The sequence below is a fragment of the Melopsittacus undulatus genome, chromosome 4 (genome assembly GCF_012275295.1).
Source record: "Melopsittacus undulatus isolate bMelUnd1 chromosome 4, bMelUnd1.mat.Z, whole genome shotgun sequence".
In the NCBI taxonomy this organism is placed as follows: Eukaryota; Metazoa; Chordata; class Aves; order Psittaciformes; family Psittaculidae; genus Melopsittacus; species Melopsittacus undulatus.
The window spans coordinates 59,628,583-59,647,506 of record NC_047530.1 but is presented as its reverse complement, the minus strand read 5'-3'; the positions used below and the strand labels follow the sequence as shown (position 1 = coordinate 59,647,506).

Genomic DNA, 18,924 nt, shown 5'->3' with positions numbered 1-18,924 from the left:
ATGTGGTAAATTGACACATTAGAGGGAAATACACTTTTAACAGTTAATCAGATAAAGAAGCATTCAAATTCCTGACTTTATCATATACACAGATACAGCCAAGGAAGCTCTAAGCAAGACAAAGGTTGCTGAACAGCTGGTAAAACAACTGAGAAGAGCAGAGAACCATGAGAGGTTAGAAATTCTCTTTGAGGTCCTGCAAGCACTTGCAGAAAATGGTAAGTCTCTTTTCATCTTAGGAGGATGAGGAGAGAAGGATACTAGCACTTAACTTAAACTCTGGGTTCCGAGTTTGCCATGAGACCCTCCTAAAGGAGCCAGCAATTTCTTCAATGGAACAAAGACACAAGAATGTAAGAAATCTGGCCTGAGCAAGAATTTGAAGCTTAATAGGTGAGGCAACAAATAAGGGATTGGAGTAGCATTTCAACCTACTTTGGTGGATCTACAGGACAGCAGATGCCAACTCATGGTGTGTAACAGGAAAGCAGACTTGACATTGTTTTCTCTTAAAAAATGACAACCGAATACCATAGATGATGCCTACTCTAAGCAGTGGTGTAATAAGCACCAACAAGAACCCACTAAAAATATCTAGACACATATTTTAAAGAAATGAAAACTCATGGCTGGCAAGACAAGGAATGTCAAAGATCAATGCAGAAGCACTGCTCATTCTGCCTTGCTATCATCCTAGCATCAGAATGTCTGCTACATAAAAAACCAAAACAGAGACTGCACCTAAAGAGTCTGGCTAAAGTTCAAGAATTTAGCTTTTTAGATCAAACCACTTCAATTAAAGCTTTAAGAAGCTTTTAGCATGTGCCCTGGTTTCAGCTGGGACAGTGTTAATTTTCTTCCTAGTAGCTGGTGCAGTGCTGTATTTCAGCTTTAGTCCAGGAACAATACTGGTAACACACCAGTGTTTCAGTTTTTGCTAAGTAGTGCTTATCCTGATCAAGGACTTTTCAGTCTCTCATGCTCTGCCAGTGAGGAGGGGCACAAGAAGCTGGGTGGAAGCAGAGACAGGACATCTGACCCAAACTAGCCAAACTGGTATTCCAGACCACAGCGTGTCAGGCCCACTATATAAACCAAGCTAGCCAGAAGGGACTGATTGTTGCTTGACTTGGCCTGGGTATTAGTCAGTGGGTGGTGAGCAATTTTATTATGCATCACTTGTGTTGCACATTTGTCTCATGTGTCTCGTTTTCATTGCTGTTCCCTATTACCAGTATTGTTATTGTTGGCATTATTTCTATTATCATTATATTTTACCAAATTGCAATTATTAAGCTGTTCTTATCTCAACCCCTGGGTTTCACATTTTTCTGATTCTCCTCCCCATCCCACCTGGGAAAGGGCAGGAGGGAAATGAGCGAGCAGCTGCCTGGTACTTTGTTGCCAGCTGGGTTTAAACCACAACAATGTGCTTTTATTGTGATCTCTACAGATGCTCTGAAAGTGCAGTTGGTGGAGGCAGGTGTGCAAGAGGTGCTGTCCGAGATCCTGATGAGGCTCCAGGGTAGTTCAGAAGCTGAAAATACATGTATTGTGAAGGCTGCATCAGATCTCATTGTCTCTCTGCTTCTTGGAGGTAAAACAACCAGAAGGCATAGTGACATTATAGATACCAAAAAAATAGTCCCCTGGATTTGCCATCTTCCCTGCTGCTTTCACAGTTAAGACACATCTGCAACCTGTTTCATAATTCTTAGGGGAATTCTTCTCAGGCACCACATTATTTATTATAGAAGCCTAGCGCTCCCATTGCCCTGCCTCCCTTCAAACATATACATGTTGCCTGATGTCATCCAATACTGTAGTGACTGCTCCTGTGCAGAACACAAATGAAAGCACAAGAACTTCAGACCATTGTAGCTGTACCTGTGATTGTCAGTTCACACCCTGCTTCTATAAAACTACTTTCATAGCTGCCTGAAGAGCCAGTTTTAAGTCTAAACCTAATCATCAAATTAAGTCCATGTGATATTGAACTACTCATGTTTCCTGATGTACTATTCTGAGTACATACTTTGGAACAGGTGGATTAACAAACAAAAGAACTTTCTTGTAACATAAATTCTGCATCTATAAGGAACAGACTACCACACTGCTGACCCAGATTTTTCACTGAGTCTGTAAACTGATTTCAGGAATACTAAAAGGCTGAAGGCCTAACAGCAACTTAGTTTAAGTGGCCCTGCTATGCTGTATTTTGAGCAATACAGATTAAAGAATAAAACATCAAGAACTGGACACTTGTACTGCATCCCACCACCCCCAACCCCAAAGCAACCAACAGTTTTCATTAATATGTGCTTAGCATAAAAGATTCCCTCACATCTGTCTGAATGCTAAAAACAAACAAAAAAGTCTAGCTAAAGCAAATCATCATACATATTTCCACCTCCCCCATCTTTTCTAGCCCCCCTTTCTTCCTTCTCTTACACCTTGCTCTGAATCAGCCATTGTGCATTATAGTTGTACAAAGGGCACAGAAATACTCCCAGTGCCTTTAAACTATCTTCAATTTATTCATCTGAATGGTTTGCTTCATCACTCAGTCTTCTCCATCCATCTCCCCCACAACACCAATACATGTTTCATGTGGAAAAAGCGAACAATCCCTCTCTAAGGCCTCAGTATGTGCCACTGATGTATGCACAGCCTTTAATCTAAGAGAAAAAATCCACTACGGAAATCTGATCTCAGCATCAAATAACTTCCAAGGCAGTGAAAAGATGACAGACAGCTTTTGTAGCTATGAAGTGGCTGTGCCATCATACTTCAATTATGAGCCATTAAATTGGAGGCTCTGCTGCTATCCAAGCAGAAATCCATAAAAGAAAGAACCAATTTGGAGCTCTGTGACATTCAAAGCAAGGCAGACACTAATGGGTCCTGCCTATTCACACTTTAGTACAAGAGAAAATAATGCCCTTCCATTCTTTGGTTTGCAAGGTGGAGGGAGGAGAGAAATGAAGTTCAATTAAGGTTAGTTTATAGGAAGATCAAAATATTTTGACTTCAGAATTTTGTCAGACCAAAAGAGATGGTCTGTTTGTAGAGAACCTGTCCTTAAAGAGAACTAGGAAATTTTCCTCATACACTCTGATCTCCAAAGATTAGAACCAAGCAAGAGAAGATTTGAGGAATCATAAGCAAAACCATCAGCTTTAGAGAATGTGTGCATAAGTGATACCAAAAGATTTTTTGCATTAGTAGAAACTGAACTATTTTGCAGACTGGTAGCTTTCTCACGAGTATATCCACTTATGTTTTATAGGCAGCTGACATCCTTATTTAACATATGTAGTAATACAGGGAAAAAATATGCTACTAACTGAAATGCTAAGAGATTAAAGGAATAATAGGCATTGGTTCAAAAGACAACACGGAGTTTCTACTACTGGAAATACTGGGGTATGCTTGGAAATAACATTCAAATCAACAAAGGTGTTAAAATTGCTACAGCCATTTGTAAGTGGTATACACACAAAAATTGAAAGTCTGTACATTTCAGGCATGCAGCTAGTACCACAAGAGGCACCTAAAGCTAGTTCTGGCTAGATTTTCTACTTACATGAAGTCTGTATGATTCCATGGATAACTATTTACTCCAGGTGAAGATGTGGTCTTCCTATAAGACCCTATATTTTTTCCTTCCTGTAGAATATCGTATTCCTATATAGTGTTTTGCCACTTTTTAACAGCATTCACAAGGTAACAGCACAGCAATAAGGAAACTTCTACTGCTATCAGGAATATGCTTCTCTTGAGGCGTAATAAACTGTATTGAATAAAATACAGAAAAATATCTGATAAAGGGCATCTTCAAAATACTTCTTCAGGAAGGATGCATACAATAATGTGCAGTTTCCTTTTGCTCTTTAAGAGAACACCTCACTTCCTATTAAGGTGAGCTAAGTACTGCTGATAACAAAAGGGCTGTCACCTCTACAGAGTAAGTTCCCAAAGAGAGAGGGAGTCATATGTAACAAACAAATACTCACAGAAAATATTGTAAAGCATATACCAAGCAAAATGGTAGTTCTTCAGAATGTACAAATCTGCTTTCACCACATCAGAACTCTCTAGGTCAGCTCATATTTTCTTAGTTTCATATGAGAGCAACTCCTCATTTCAGAAAGTGGGTTTCTCAAAACAGGTAATAAAAGCTAGGCCCAATTCTTTCAACAATTAATGACAAATTACTTGATTGAATACAAGAAGTAACAGCAGTACAAAACTAGTAATCAGACTCACCGCTGCTGGGTAAGATCCCTGGTCTCACAATGGTCTCTTAAACCAGCAGAACAGCAAAAATGAAGTATTAAATTTCTCCTGTGGAGAATCTGAAAATGCTACCAGTATTCTACCACATATATAGTGGAAAATAAAGCAGTATTGCAAGGTTGGGGAATAAAGAAAAAAGCAACAAAGCTTATTGGGGGACATATAGTTTTAATTTGACAGTGATTGTCTAGAAAGCTCTCCCAGGCTAAACTTTACTCAAGCATGTCTCAACATCATTCATAGGTGGCTAATGCCCACTTACCTCTAGAGTTGAAGGATGTAAAAGACTATGTAAAAGCTATAGCCTCAAATTTATGAAGACATTAAAATACTCAAGGTAAAGACTCCCTGAATTCTCAATTTGCATGATTAATGTCTACCATTGTTTTTTACCTCTCTCAACTGCTTGGTTTTGCTTTCTTCAGATGGCAACTGTGTACGAATGGTCCAGCTGGGAGTCATACATCAGCTTCTGGATCTTTTGGAGAAACATGTAGAGAGTGAGGACATCTCTGTTCAACATGCTGCACTCAGTGCACTTAGAAATCTTGCTATACCAGGTAAAGAGCTTGAAAACAATTGATTTACTGTGATTCTTTGTAAGGATGGATCATTTAATGGAGATGTGTGTGGCTCTGTCCAAGTCACCAATTTCAGCCCCTTGTATTTTGAGGAGTAATTGACCTTTTTTTCTCCCTGCAGAGACGTATGTATTTCAGTAACTCACCAAGCCTTTTTATCTACATAGAGGGTCTACACATAATAAAGAGTGATCTCATTGCCAGCTGCTAAAATAGTTTCATATTAACAACATACAGCAGCTCAAGACAAAACTACGGAACAGAGTCTATAGCTTAAAATACAAAGTATGGGATGAAACTATTACATCACAGCTGGCAGGAATTCCATAAATCTGGTCCTGTTCTATACAGCTGATATTCATTCTGATGCCAGCCTTTGTAACAAACACACTTGAAAACTACAAACTTAATGGGAAGCACAAGAAAAATGGGGACAGACTTTTTTAGTAGGGCCTGTTGTGCTAGGACAAGGGACAATGTTTTTTAACTACAAGAGATTAAATTTAGCCTAGATATAATGAAGATATTTTTTACGATGGGGGCTGTGAAACACTGGAACAAATTGCTCAGGGAGGTGGGTGCCCATCTCTGGAAACATTCAAAGTCAGGTTGGATGGGGCTCTGAGTAACCTGATCTAATCTCCCCGCTCACTGAGGTGGTGTGGAGGGCAGGGGTTGAACTAGATGAGCTTTGAAGGTCCCTTTCAACTCAGTCCTATAATTCTACACTTGTGACCTTTTGTTAATACACATCAGGAAATTGTGCTGCTTCCTATCTCAAATCTACTGTTTCCATGTGAAACTGCAATTCAAGCCAGAAATGTTTTCCTAGAGACTTAACAATGCAGCAGCATCCTGCTACAGTCCTTACACTGCTATGGAGTACTGCAGAGAATACCATGACACCAATGATATCTTGTAAAAATAACAGATTTTGAAGCTGTCTGCCAATTTTATTAAGTAAACTAGCCAGCATGCTTGGTCTAACAGTTTTAGGCACAATCACTGCTTTGAACAAGTGAGAGCCCCAGAATATACTACTTGCTACTTTGCTTCCCCTACTTCCTTTTAAAGCTGATACACTTCCTTCTTACAGACAGCTGTCTTCAGAACCTCACCTATTTCTTTCAACCTATTTTTTACATGCTCTCAAGTAATTTATTTAGTTTGGCTTGTAATATCATCACACTCTCTGGATCATAACAACCAGCCATTATCTGCCTATCCAGTATTTTAACAATGATATTTCACACCATAAGCCCCTCGCTCCTTTTATGTGTACTTTATTTCTCTGAAGAGATGTTTCACCACCACTCACATCAGCAGACAAATTGCTTTTTGGTGCTAATAGATGATGCAGCACTTTGAGGATGCATGCCAGCTACCTTACATCAGTTACAACTTAACACAGAGCTATTAGAAGATAATCACAGAACCATGAAAACTCGGGGAGAGCCATCCAGCTGAAATTAGGAGAGTGATTTAGTAGGCAAAATATAACTATCATTACTAGAATAAAAAGGTGGACTTTTTCCATAACTGGAGGGGTGTTCCATTCTTAATCCCCATTGACTTTACTCCTGCAATATGTACAATAGGAATTAATGATTACAAGCAGCAAAGATCCCAATTAATCTCATTTGAAAGATAGCAATGTTGATGTAGTTTCCCTTGACAAGCAGCAGATAATTATGTTCTAACTCAGAACATGTTCCTCAACAATTACCAACATCCAATTTTTGTAATGCCAAGCCCAGGCACTCCTTGGGAGTTCCTTAGCAATGCAACAAACACAGCTGATCTTGCAAAGATTACAAGATCTAAACCTCCAGAAAAACACAGTTGCAACCTGCAACTTCATTCCCTATGTCACTGCCTGCTACATGTAGTACCAGTAGATCTCAATGTTCTTTATATGCCATAAATTTCACTCACAATAATAAATCACTTCCAGAAATACACTCTTACCACTTTCAATAATAGTCTGCTTCATGGAGGGAAAACAAAGAAATAAAATCAACCCCAAAACAAACAACAGAAACACCACCAAAACAAAACCAAAACCTACAGCAACAACAAAAACCCACCAGCCACCAAAAAGAGCAAATCCAAAGAAATCAGAAACCAAAAATGAATTAAATATGGATCAACACTTGCAAATGAGAACAGGGAGAGTCTTCAATTCCAGTAATGATCTTGGAGAACACGGAGATTATAAAAAAAGAAAAAATTGGAAAAAGTAGTTATGCTGTAGTGAATGTGCCACTGAAAAACATGGACATTAAGAACAGTAACTTAACAGTGTCTGCGTCTCAATTTGTGCAATAGGATGAAGAAGGGATAGAATGGTTGTCTCCCTAAATTCACTGTGTCATGTGTGCTCTCTTCCACACCCCCACTCCCCCCCAAAAAAAAGACAAGGTGAAGGTGGTAGGAAAATTGCTGTGCAGGAATCAGCTTTTGGTAACACAGCTAAGCAGCATTAGGACTCTTTCCAGAGAAGCTTCTAATTATTACCAGGGATTACTGCAATAACTGGAGCAAAGACACAAGAATCAGGAGAAGAAAGCACAGAAACAGACACAAGACTTAAAAGAAAGCACAGAAACAAAGGTATGAACAACAGCAGATCAGGGAGCTCAAATAATACAACAAAAAATTAATTTTTGATAAATAGGGCTATGTAAATCACTTCTGCCACCCAGTTAAGATGAGCAAGCACAGGAAAGGCTTGCTCACGAGAGTGACCAAGTGAATGGATTGTCTATTACAGCTAGAAAAAGGGGGAGAAACAACAATGCTGTGTTTATCCTATTTATGCACTTCATTCCAGGCAGGGCTCAGATCAAAACTAACCAAAGTATTGTAACAGCAATTCCTAAGAAGTTTTTAGTTCGAGAGAAACCAAACAATTGGGTAGTCCTGACTTCGTTTCTGAGCACTCTGATGAGCTGGACTTTTTGATAAGAGCATAATGCAGCTTAAAATTCAGAACAGTTATATTGTATCTACATTTTCAGACTGAGCTTCACAGCACTGTCTTTATTTTCCCATTTTCTAGTTGTTAGCAAGGTTCAAATGCTGGAAGAAGGTGTGGCAGAACGAATTCACACACTTCTAAGGTCAGAGATGCCTCCTGTGCAGTTTAAACTTCTTGAAACACTACGGATGTTAGCAGATGGTCAAGGTAAGGAATTGCTAATGTTTACTGATGTCAAATATCCACCCCACTTCTCCCCTCTCCCTGCAAGACAATGAATGTGGCAAGGAAAACACAGGCTAAGTGTCCTGCTGACCTAATTCCACTCAGTCTGGAGAGGTTACAACAGAGATGATTGCCAAAGGCTGCAAGCCTTCCATACTGTCCCAGTCAGACTCAGAAGTACATAAGAAAGAAACCAAATGGAAGAATCTGCATAGTCAGTGAGAAACAGCAAAGGCCTCAAAGAAAGATGTTTTCCACCAGAGATATACTAGCAAGGCATGTGTACAATGGAAAAGATTAAGGCTAAGGCTTTACAGTGTCAAATCACAGGAAAGCAAATCAATAATAAAACTAATAAAATAAATAAAAATAATCAAACAATAATAAAAGGATTAAAGGGAACTGGGGTGGAGTGAGGCAGGAGAAATGAGTTTCTACCACACAGTCTCTCTCTACAGCTATGGTGCCAGGTTTCTCTGCATGATATGGCTCAAATGTTGTATTTACTCTGCACATTGAAATATGGGATTATTTACTTGCACTTCATTCACTTCTGCATAGAGGTGGGTATGCAAAGGCAACAATACTCTGTGCATATACTTGCATTTTTAGAAACATGCACCATTTCAAAATTATATTAAGATCTACTATAGTATCTAAATTTATCCTTAGATTTATATAGCTTGTTACCAGAGTATAACACAAAAACAAGTGCTGTGGAGTTTAGTTTTCTTAGTAAGTGTTCTAATTCTTTCATGTCACCAGAGCAGCTGCCCTAGAACACCTTGAGATGTGCACAAATAACAACAGGTCAAAACAGAACCAGAAAAGTTGTGACTGTTTTGCAATAGGAACTGACAGTTGGTACAGAACAATTACAATCACAAATTCATTAGTTATATGGAAGGAGAAAAAATCTCACTCTCCCACATTCCATGCTGCATACTCGTTTACACCACTGAAGACATCATTTCGATATAGCAAGCTACTTGCATCCTTTTTCAAACTAATATGCATGATACAAATCTAGATCTAGACTTCATATTAATAAACTCAGATTCCAGTCCAGTAAAAAGCTTTCACTTACATTTCACCAAGGTGGGAAATGAACACTGCAAGATATACAAAAACTGACCCTCTTCCTCCCAGGCCTTGAAAAAAAAGTCATTAAAAGATCATTTTTCCAAAGTTGTATCTGAATGGTGATGGAGACTGTTTAGCTTTCAAAACTGAGGCATCATAACAGCACATATCTGAATTATCAAACACTAAAGTTTATACATTTTTTAACTCAATGCTATTTACCTGCCCTCGTATGAAGTCAGAACTTGGTACAAAATGGTACAGTATCTGAATCTGAAACAATACAGATATTGAAGTGTAGAGTAGAAAAAAAAAAGGCAGATTATTTAATGTTTGTCTATTCCTGCCTATGAGCACATAATTCTCTCACTTTTAATTACTTTCTATTCTGTTTACCCATGAGTTACAATTGTCCTTAATTAACCCCGCCTGAACTCTTATGAATACACATCTACTAAAAAATCCATACTAAATTAGTTAATTGCATTAACTAGTATAAGTTCACTACTGTGACAATCACTGGGCATGCTGAAGCCTACAGACTAGAAGAGGTGGGTTTCTTTCTAACTATAGAAACCAGGAATCAGATCTGTCAGCTTCATTACACTGAAGAGATGTTAACATTAACTCCTGATTTTCCATTGTTTTCCTTCAGAGGAGCAGAATTTGTGCACTTCAACACCCCAAAGACTTTCAGCTGAACTGAAAGTTCAGTCATACAAATTATTAAAATCTGGTATTTTGTAAGTTAAAAGGGCCTGCTCCTGTTAGGAATAACTAACTGGGTTTTATTTCAAAGAACTCTATTGCTGGTAGACATCAGGAAGTCCCTGTGGAACTAGGTCAAGACGCTTCCTTTGACCAAACTTCTTAGACTGGTTCCATTCACCATCCTCTCACCACTTTCTGCTTCCTGTACTAAATTGGATTACCATGATCTCCTCAGACTAATGTGTAACATCTGACCTAGAAACAAAAGCTTGTTACATGAGGTAAGACACAGGTGGTTGTGCAATGACAAGCAGCTCATCTCAAACCAAACATTTCATCTAAGCTAGAATGTCCCAGATTCCTTGTGGGATTTTGATCTGTGGATTGTTTCTTAGCATACTAGATAGAAACAAACAAACATGTCTGTCCTTCCTCATCTCCCTCCCCAAAATAGAAAGGGTACAGTTTGATTTATTTTGACTTATTTGTTGACAGGTTTCAGCAAAATATCCAGAGTAATCATGGTTTATTGACACTGACCTTCTGGTGTGCATGCTCTATTTGACCCTTTCCTGACTATTTCAAAACAAATGCCACACACAGAGAAAGGGAGAGATAAAGAGGCAGGAGCAGGGTGATATGCTCTTATCAGCCAAACCTATTCCTTGTGGTTCCAGATGTTAATGCAGGTTCTTCCTCAAGTCTTTGCTTCCAAAGGAGCAAGAATCTCCCTGGTTACCTTACTTCAGGACTGGAACTATTTAAAAAACTAGAAAAATTAAAGATTGGAAGAAGCTCACAAATCCTATAAATCCTTCTTAGGGGATATACATGTCCCAGGAAGGCCTTCACCACATCTTAATTTCTTCAGAGCACAAAATGCATGCTTCATGCTCACCTTCTGTGGTCCTCCAGCATTGAGGGGTGGACACAGGCTAAGACTATAAACCACCAAAATAACATCAACAAGAAAATCCTTAATTATTAATAACTATACAAGACTCCTAAACATGGATTAAATTTTATAACCACAGTATTTTTTTCCTATTTTTTTTTGCAAATAAAACAATTCTACACTGAAAGTGAGCATCTGTCCTATGACTACTCTTGTCTCTCAGTTGCTACATCTGATGCCAGTGAGAAATCTTGCACCTTTATACCCTCAGTTCATGATCAACTGAAATGCATAAACAGCTGCTTGGCAGTTTACAAAACAACTCTTGTGCTCAAAGCCAAACGGTTGAGCAAATCAATTCCCACAAAAAGACAGATTAAGTTGTTCACATTACTACCTTCTTCTCTTTCTCCTGGTACACTTCAGTCAGAAGGAAATACCAGTTGAACCAAGACGTAGAATTTCAGTCTTAAGTATTGAACAGGATCAACTAACTAAAATTACTGAAGCAGTATTTAGCAGGACATTCTTAGGGCTGAACCTCTGTTCAACATAGTTGGTTAAAAAGAGTATTTCAGTCTTCAGCACCCTTTTACCTGCATTTTACCTTTGCTCAGGAAATCATTTTCTACCAGTTAGTTATATTTGATCCACAGCACTTTAAACATGTGTTATTAAACTACAGTAAGACTCCTGTGAAACCATGGGTTTGACTGATGAAAGAAGAAAGAGCATAAGCAAAACTCCTTTTGCTGCTGAAGAGCTCTGGGAGTAGTCTTCCTTAGTGGCAATGAGCCTTAAGCCACAGTGTATCATTAGTTCCACTACTTGGGAAAAATTACCTAGTGATTTTTTTTCCAAATGTCAACCAACAGATTAATACTTCAAGCAAGTCTTGCAACAGGGTTCCTGAAACACAAGGGAATGCACATTAAAAGGCTCCTCCAAACTCTCAGGGAGGTTTTGATGATGCCTAATACACAGTTAAACACAGTCTTAAGACAGGCAATTACAGACATGCTGCAATCCTGTTCTAAGACTTCGCTTCCTACATGCTGACAACAGTAATTATCACCATTACTGAGAGAACTGAAACAGCAAGAACAGGATCTAAAGAGCCCACAATTTCATTTGTGCAGGGCTCTAACAGCCAATGCAAGAAACTGCACGGGAAACAGCTCATGAATATTTCAGGATAGCAACAGAACATTTGTTTTCAAAGATATGAAGTCGCTCATTTTAAGCCCTGCTCCCACAGCTTCTTAAAAAGGATAAGTTTATTAGAACAGCTTATTCTGTTCTTTAACTCCACAAGTTACTGTAACACAACTGGCATTCCTCAGGTAAATATTTCCAAGATTTCTTAAAACCCCAATGCTTTAGTTACAGCTCTTAAAGGATAGCTCAGGCCTGTGACAGAAAGACTGAGAACTTGGATTTTGAATGCCTCCTGATGATGTTTTTCTCTTCAGCTGATGCGGCTGAAATCTTGGGTCAAGACCCTATGCTACTCAACAGACTTGTGCAGTGGTGCAGTGCTAATGACCACACTGGTGTTCATGGAGAAGCAAATCGGCTGCTAGCATCGATCTTGCATCACAACAGATCCCAAGTATGAGAGCTACTGACCTGATACGTATCTATTTTATCCTTCTCAAATATTCTTAAAGCTTGTATAGCTGGGGCTTGTGTTAAACAGCACATACAGCTTTATCATTAAAAATGTGAAAAATCATAGTAAAAAACCCTCATCTGCCTCAATAATCAATAACTGGGAGGTGAGCAGAAAAGCCATGCTCTCCATAGCCACAGATACCGCACAGAAATGGATAACATGGTTACTTTACTGTCACTTGTCAACTTTTAACTTGAGTAAGGCTTGACAAATGTTAAGTAGGTAAAGCTTTTCTCTTTCTGTATTAGTTTCAAAATAAAATGGCAAAGATCACTCAGACCTGTCCCAAATGTCAGTCCTCCAGAAGCAAAGAGCCCACTTACCTACCTAGTGATGGATAAATCTGGCATGATCTGTATCTGCTTGCGTATTAGAACATGATCTGTTTTTTGTAAATCATGTTATTATACACAGGCATCTCAATCATGTTCCATTTGAGGTTGTGACAAAAAAGTAGACACTATCTGCAAAGGTTTGATAAAGTAAAACTAATCTCTGCTAGTCTGTAGGCTTGAAATGAAAAACTTAAGTAAGGTCAAACTAAAACTCTTAAGACAAAATATAAAAATTACTTTATAAATATACACAACTGCAAGTACTGATATTCCAAGTAAACTGGACCAGCCCGAGGCAGACATGCATGATCAGTGCCCAAAGCAATCTTACCTTTAGCCTTCAAATACTGGTTTGCATTGCAGCAAGCAAATTATTGCCATCAATTAAGAGGCTGAAGAATGCAACACAATTTCTTTATTCATTTTACATTATTCACAAGTCAGATTTCCATTTGTGATATTCTACCTTTGCTCTAACAGGAAGTGGTCAAAGCCATCCAGGAGGCACAAGGAGTGAAGCATCTGATTTCTATGACAACAAGCGAACACGCTGCCATGCAGAATGAGGCTCTGAATGCCTTGGCAATAGCATCTGCAATCAATTTAGGTACTTTTCTCCTGAAAGCAATTATTTGTGCAAGATCCTCAATTATTAAAAAACATGATAATACTTTTAGTTTTATGTAACATGTTAAGAAAAAGTCTGTTTCTTGTCTAGATGTAGCCCTTCAGCATGAAATAAAGGTCAGACATTCAGAAGATGACAAAAGCAACAGGCTACAGTAATTGCCTGAAGATTTTGTTCTGTTTAGAGTCAAATGATCAGGTTGCATGGACAGGCACAGTCCACTGAGTAGCATGGTATATTGCTAGAAACCTACACAACAAAACAGAAAGGTGATGAAGACTAGAGAAAGAAAGATGAGAAAGCCTAAATGAAGACAAAATTAAGGATAAATTATGGACTTGAATGGTCAATGAAGACTAAATAGAGGAAATAATCTTCAGAAAACAGACATTCTAATGCAGGAAACAAAGCAGAAGCATAGACAAAAGGGCATTGTAGAAGGTGCAAATGAAACAAGTGAGAAAACTGTACCTACTTTTACTGAGATAATTTTCAGGAAGACTGTGTATACTTCCTTTTCAAGACTGAGTATACTTCTTTTTCAGCTTTTTCCTATACGGTTTACTGTATCTGAAAATACATCTCCATTTATTACAATAAAGACAGTCACCACAAACCTACATAAATCAAAAGATAAACAAAATCTGGAGTTTCCTACAACAAGACAATAAAGAGCCCATTTTACTGCTTGGTCCACTATTAAGGCTCTCAAACTCAGCTGTGCCAGTAATGCAAATCCACATTTGTAGCACCAATCATTGCAAATCTTAATCTATTATGAAGTTATTTTACACAATCTATAGTACATAGTTTCTGTCTTCCAGAATGAGAGCAGCGAAGAAACGCTATATGAAAAACAATACAGGAATTCTCCAGTAGGGACAAGAGATGCCCAGGACATCCCTGCATAGCCCATTTGAAATGAAGCTTGTCAGGAATTTCATCTTTAAAAAGGAAGCATGTTCACCTCCCAGCTTCTTTTCAGGTAACAGCTCAAGTATTTGCTTGTTTATTTTCCAGAAACCCTTGAAGAATCTTTTAAGGAACTACAGCTAGTTCAAAGCTTACACAAACTTCTACAAGATGATAATACAAGCCCTGAGGTGAAATATAATTCAATGGGTCTTCTGTGCAGTCTTCTTAATTCAGGTAATATTAAGTTGTGTGTCATGAAAGGATAGATATCTGTGATGTGTTTTCAGTAACAGAAACCCAGCACTTTCTGTTACTGAAATGTGCTGCTTGCGATGCTGCAGTTAGTGAGTAGTAAAAGGTATTAGACAGGTTAAACCTTCATTCATCACCAAAAATCCCAGTTGAGTAGCTTCTTTCTGTATGAAAAGTTGATTAAAGCATCAGTTGAATAAAAAAAAAGAAAAAGGCTTTATTCCAGTGACTCAGTGGCATAATCAAGTCCTGAAATAGTAAAATTAGAGCCTTGAAATAAAGGCATCTTTGTCCAAATTCACCATGCACAAATGTCTGGCAGTCCCAGGTCCTGTATGTACCACAGCCTTTTTGTGTTCCATGAAGTAAAAAGTCTGCATCATCTTCCGCATGCAGACATACATTTATTCTGCTTATGCTGTCAGCAAAGGAGAAGCAGAGATAAAACTGCATTTTTAGCAGTGCTGCCTTTGCACAGCAACTTTTAGTTAAGCATATGAAGGATATGATTTCAGTTTCTCTCACTCTGTGGTTAGGGAAGACTTAAAATGCTTTATGCTAGATCAGACTTATCCTGGATATGTGGTACTAACAGAAAAAAACCCAACAAAAACACCCTTGAAACCACAAGGCCAAAGATCTCATGCTAGTTTCTCACATCTTAATACATAAATCATGTAATCTGAAAATGACTGCTCAAGGCAAGGATCTGCCACAAAAGGAACTGCCTTTCAAATTCTGGAGCCACCCTGTATTGACAGACAAGCTGGATTTTGCAGTATGCTTTTTTTCCCCCTGTAGCCATATAGACTTTGGAACAGGGATAAGTTCTTGCATCCTTCAGTGCTACCACAGTGTACTGACACAACAGATGCATCTCAAAGACTTTTTTTCCCAGAGGTATCTATACTTAGCACTCTATAGACTAACTAAATTATAACTAATATTAAAAACTAAGTCTTGCCAATACAAAAGACTAACAAAAAGCATACAGGCAAAAAAATCCTGGAACTTGTCCTGTATTATATTTTCTACAAAGTCCTTTTTTTTCTGTTCAATCAGTTCTTGAAAGTCAAACAGGAGGAAAAAAAAACCCAAACCTTAACCTGCTAAATACTTTCAATGGCTGAAAGAGTGTCTCTTGAGAGAAATAAGCTCATTTTAAAGAGTAACTACTCCAGACTCTTATCTTACAACAACAGTTGGGAGCCACTATGCTATGGCATGTCACTAAAACTTAGCTTTTCATCATTCCTTCAGGGGATCTGAGGCAAGAAATAGAAGAGGACAAGATTAAAGAAACCCTGGAACAACTCTGCAGTCACAGCAATGCAAATGTAGTCAAGGAAGCTATCACAACATTACAGGTTTTGAGAGGAGAAACACCCCACTAGTCTCCCTTCTTCCCCAGAGCAAACGCAGTATAACAGTAGCTTTGCCAACCCAACCTTGCATACAGCATACTGCCACATAACCAAGACTACTAAAGCCCAGGTACAGCTCCTGCTTTTAAAGCTGTACATAAAAAACAATACTCATTTGTTCATCTATTTGGCCTACAGATGCTTACATCACTGCTGCTCTTCACTGAGATACTAACACACAGCAGTAGGAATAAGGCCTGTAAAGCAAGTAGTCTTAGAACACATGACATTAGAAGCAGCAGATAATTACTATCCGTAATACATTTTTCAGCTGCTTGGTTCTATCAAATCAGGATATCACTTGCAACTTTTTATTGTATCAACGCAACTTCAAAATCATTACAAAAAGATCTCAAGCTTACATTATGCAACCTGAAACAATGGGGTTTTACAGCAGAGCTGTAGCTTAAAAAATGCAAAGGGCTAATTGGAACAAATTCAACCTCTGCACATTGTGGATCAACCTCTGAGATCAGCTGTTAACTGAGTATCTTAAAAACACAGCAAAACCATACCTTTAAACTAACTTCCCCTTCAATTTCCAATTTCAAAGCTCACCTGAGTTTTTATTTGTTAGTGCAAGTAAAGTGGTTAGACAAGATACAAATTAAAGCTAGCTAGAAATTATAGGTGAGCACATGTGAAGATTTAGAGGCAGCTGGAGGTACCTCCAGTAAGGGAACATGGGTTTAATTCTAGACAGTGAAAAACTGTAGTAAAAAAAATGTCTCTGAACATTTCTACAAAAACCTTTCATATTTAAAAATGGTCACTTGATTAAAAAAAGGTAACAGGATCTATTGTACAACTCTGTCCTTAGAGGAACTTTTTGAAGCAGTTGCAAGTGTGTTGCATTCACATTGCCAAGATCTAGGAGATCAGATTCAAAACCTCCTAGTGGAAGCTACTGAAAACCTAGGGTATAATGACTTTCAGTCAGCATTAAAAGTTATTGTGAAAAAAATAGGAACATTCTGACCTTTAAAAATATTTCTGTAAAGCAGGAAATATTTAAGAGACATCAAGTTCTCAAACAATCCAAATATAAATGGTTTAGGTCTGTGCATGAATATTACAACTTCATAAAAGCAAAAGCTTCCCTACCTCAAAAACTTGTTAATACTATTTAGCCCACTAAATATCACTATCATGAGTACTCTTGAAAAAGGGAATTGCATGAAACCTCACACAAGTCACTTGGTAAGTAACACACAAGGTTTTGGCCACGTAGTAGGAGAATAATAAAACAAGAGCTGAAACACATGCAGTTTTCCTCTAGTCTAAAGCACACAGTGATATGGGCAACCTACGTATTTCCATTATCAAAATAAGAAATAGCTTCAGACAACCTCAACTTCATGGGATCATGCCTAAAGCAGCAGTACTATGAAATATATCAGGATTTATTACAAGTTCTATGCATACATATTAAATAGCCATACTCAAGTTATTTTTACCAAAAATGATCCAGCCTTAAAATTTCAGAGTATCTAATTCCAGATATTGCATTATTCCAATATAGCCATTATCTACCAGTTAAACATTTCTCTGACCTTATTAAAACTAAGATGAGGTTTTAATGCATTAAAGAAACATTTAAATGGTCAAATAAATATTCACAAACCTATCTCTGTAAGCCTCATCTTCAACCTGGAAGGTGCAGACTCTGAAGAACAGCTTCAGGAACATTGCTCAAATATGACAAACCACAGATTGCTCAAATCACAAGAGCGATAACTGTGGATAACAGCAGTCAAAGTGTTAACAACAGTTAAAACTTTATGGATGCCCAGATATTTAATGATTTCTCTACACCTTTTTGCAGCTCTTTACTTGTTCACGGCTTTCCATTAGCAATGAGAAAAAAGTACTAGTGTTACCAAGCTGCCAAAACTTGGGGGGAGGGGGTGGTGGAGGGGGGCAGATCAAAAGTAAGAATTAGTTTCAGCAAAATATACACATGAACAACAGAAGATCCTTACTGTTCCTGTAGTTAAGCACAAACCGCAGTCTCAGTAGCCAGTCTAAACCTTAGAGGGAGAAACGCTAGTGAGTGGAAGCAACAAATCTTAGAAATCAAACTCCAAGGGTACAAAACATTAAATTTTATTTAATCAAATATAAGGCTTGAGAAAAAAAAATATATATACTGAAAGTGAGTCAGAAAAGCCATCTCAGAAGACAGAACCTCCCCTTCCAGTGGTTGAACAATGTTCAAGCTGCATGATTAACCACAGGTGGCACGGAGAAGGGAGAGGAAATTATGGAATGGGGAGACAAAAACCAAAACCAAGTTCTATGTATAAGCCAATCATGACATCAACCTCAGTGGACTGGAGGTACAAGTTTATCCACATGGCACTGTAAAAGGCCCACCAAAACAAAACCCATTGTGAAGAAATACTGAGGTTTTAGGAGGCAATCAAAGCTCCTTTGGTCTCTGCACTTGTTTTTAGGGCTTATATTCATCCTCCTCTTCCAATACAAGGAAGCTGTGCCCAAGTGCAGGCAACATTAATAAAAAAAAAAGGGCAGTTGTACTGTCATACATATTGACAAATAAATACATTGCTTCATACAAACAGATTGTGCTCATTTCTGAGAAATAAAAGTCATCACACTGAAAAGTTTCCTTCTCAGTCTAGTTATTCAAGTCTGATCTCATATTTGACATCATTAAAACTCTTGTTTCCATTGTATTGTTTGTGGAGTTGTTCCAAATATAACCACTGAAATCTCAACACCAACAATATAACAAACCTCTCTTCGTGAGATCATTGAATTGCTTCTCCTTCAAGGCTTTAGAGGCAGGTTCACACTCAACTGCTTTTGCTGATAAGATTTTTCTTAAACCATAACTTATATCTTTACCCATGAAGACACTTCAGGTCCACAGAGAAGGTGCTATGCAGAAAGTTTTA

At 38.1% G+C, this 18,924-nt stretch overlaps 2 protein-coding genes across 2 annotated transcripts in view; one reads left to right on the top strand and one right to left on the bottom strand.

Annotated features, from left to right (window-relative positions):
- LOC101867940 (rap1 GTPase-GDP dissociation stimulator 1-like) overlaps nt 1–16,789 on the top strand; it is a 36,172-nt gene extending 19,383 nt beyond the window's left edge. The window contains exons 6-13 of the mRNA XM_013130274.3: nt 93–218; nt 1,454–1,597; nt 4,725–4,859; nt 7,942–8,067; nt 12,247–12,386; nt 13,265–13,391; nt 14,433–14,561; nt 15,840–16,789. Coding sequence (XP_012985728.3) covers nt 93–218; nt 1,454–1,597; nt 4,725–4,859; nt 7,942–8,067; nt 12,247–12,386; nt 13,265–13,391; nt 14,433–14,561; nt 15,840–15,973 — 1,061 coding nt within the window. The 3' untranslated portion in view covers nt 15,974–16,789. The remainder of the gene's footprint in view (nt 1–92; nt 219–1,453; nt 1,598–4,724; nt 4,860–7,941; nt 8,068–12,246; nt 12,387–13,264; nt 13,392–14,432; nt 14,562–15,839) is intronic.
- The window catches only part of TSPAN14 (tetraspanin 14), a 62,758-nt gene that overhangs the window by 2,026 nt on the left and 41,808 nt on the right, over nt 1–18,924 (bottom strand). The window lies entirely within an intron of this gene.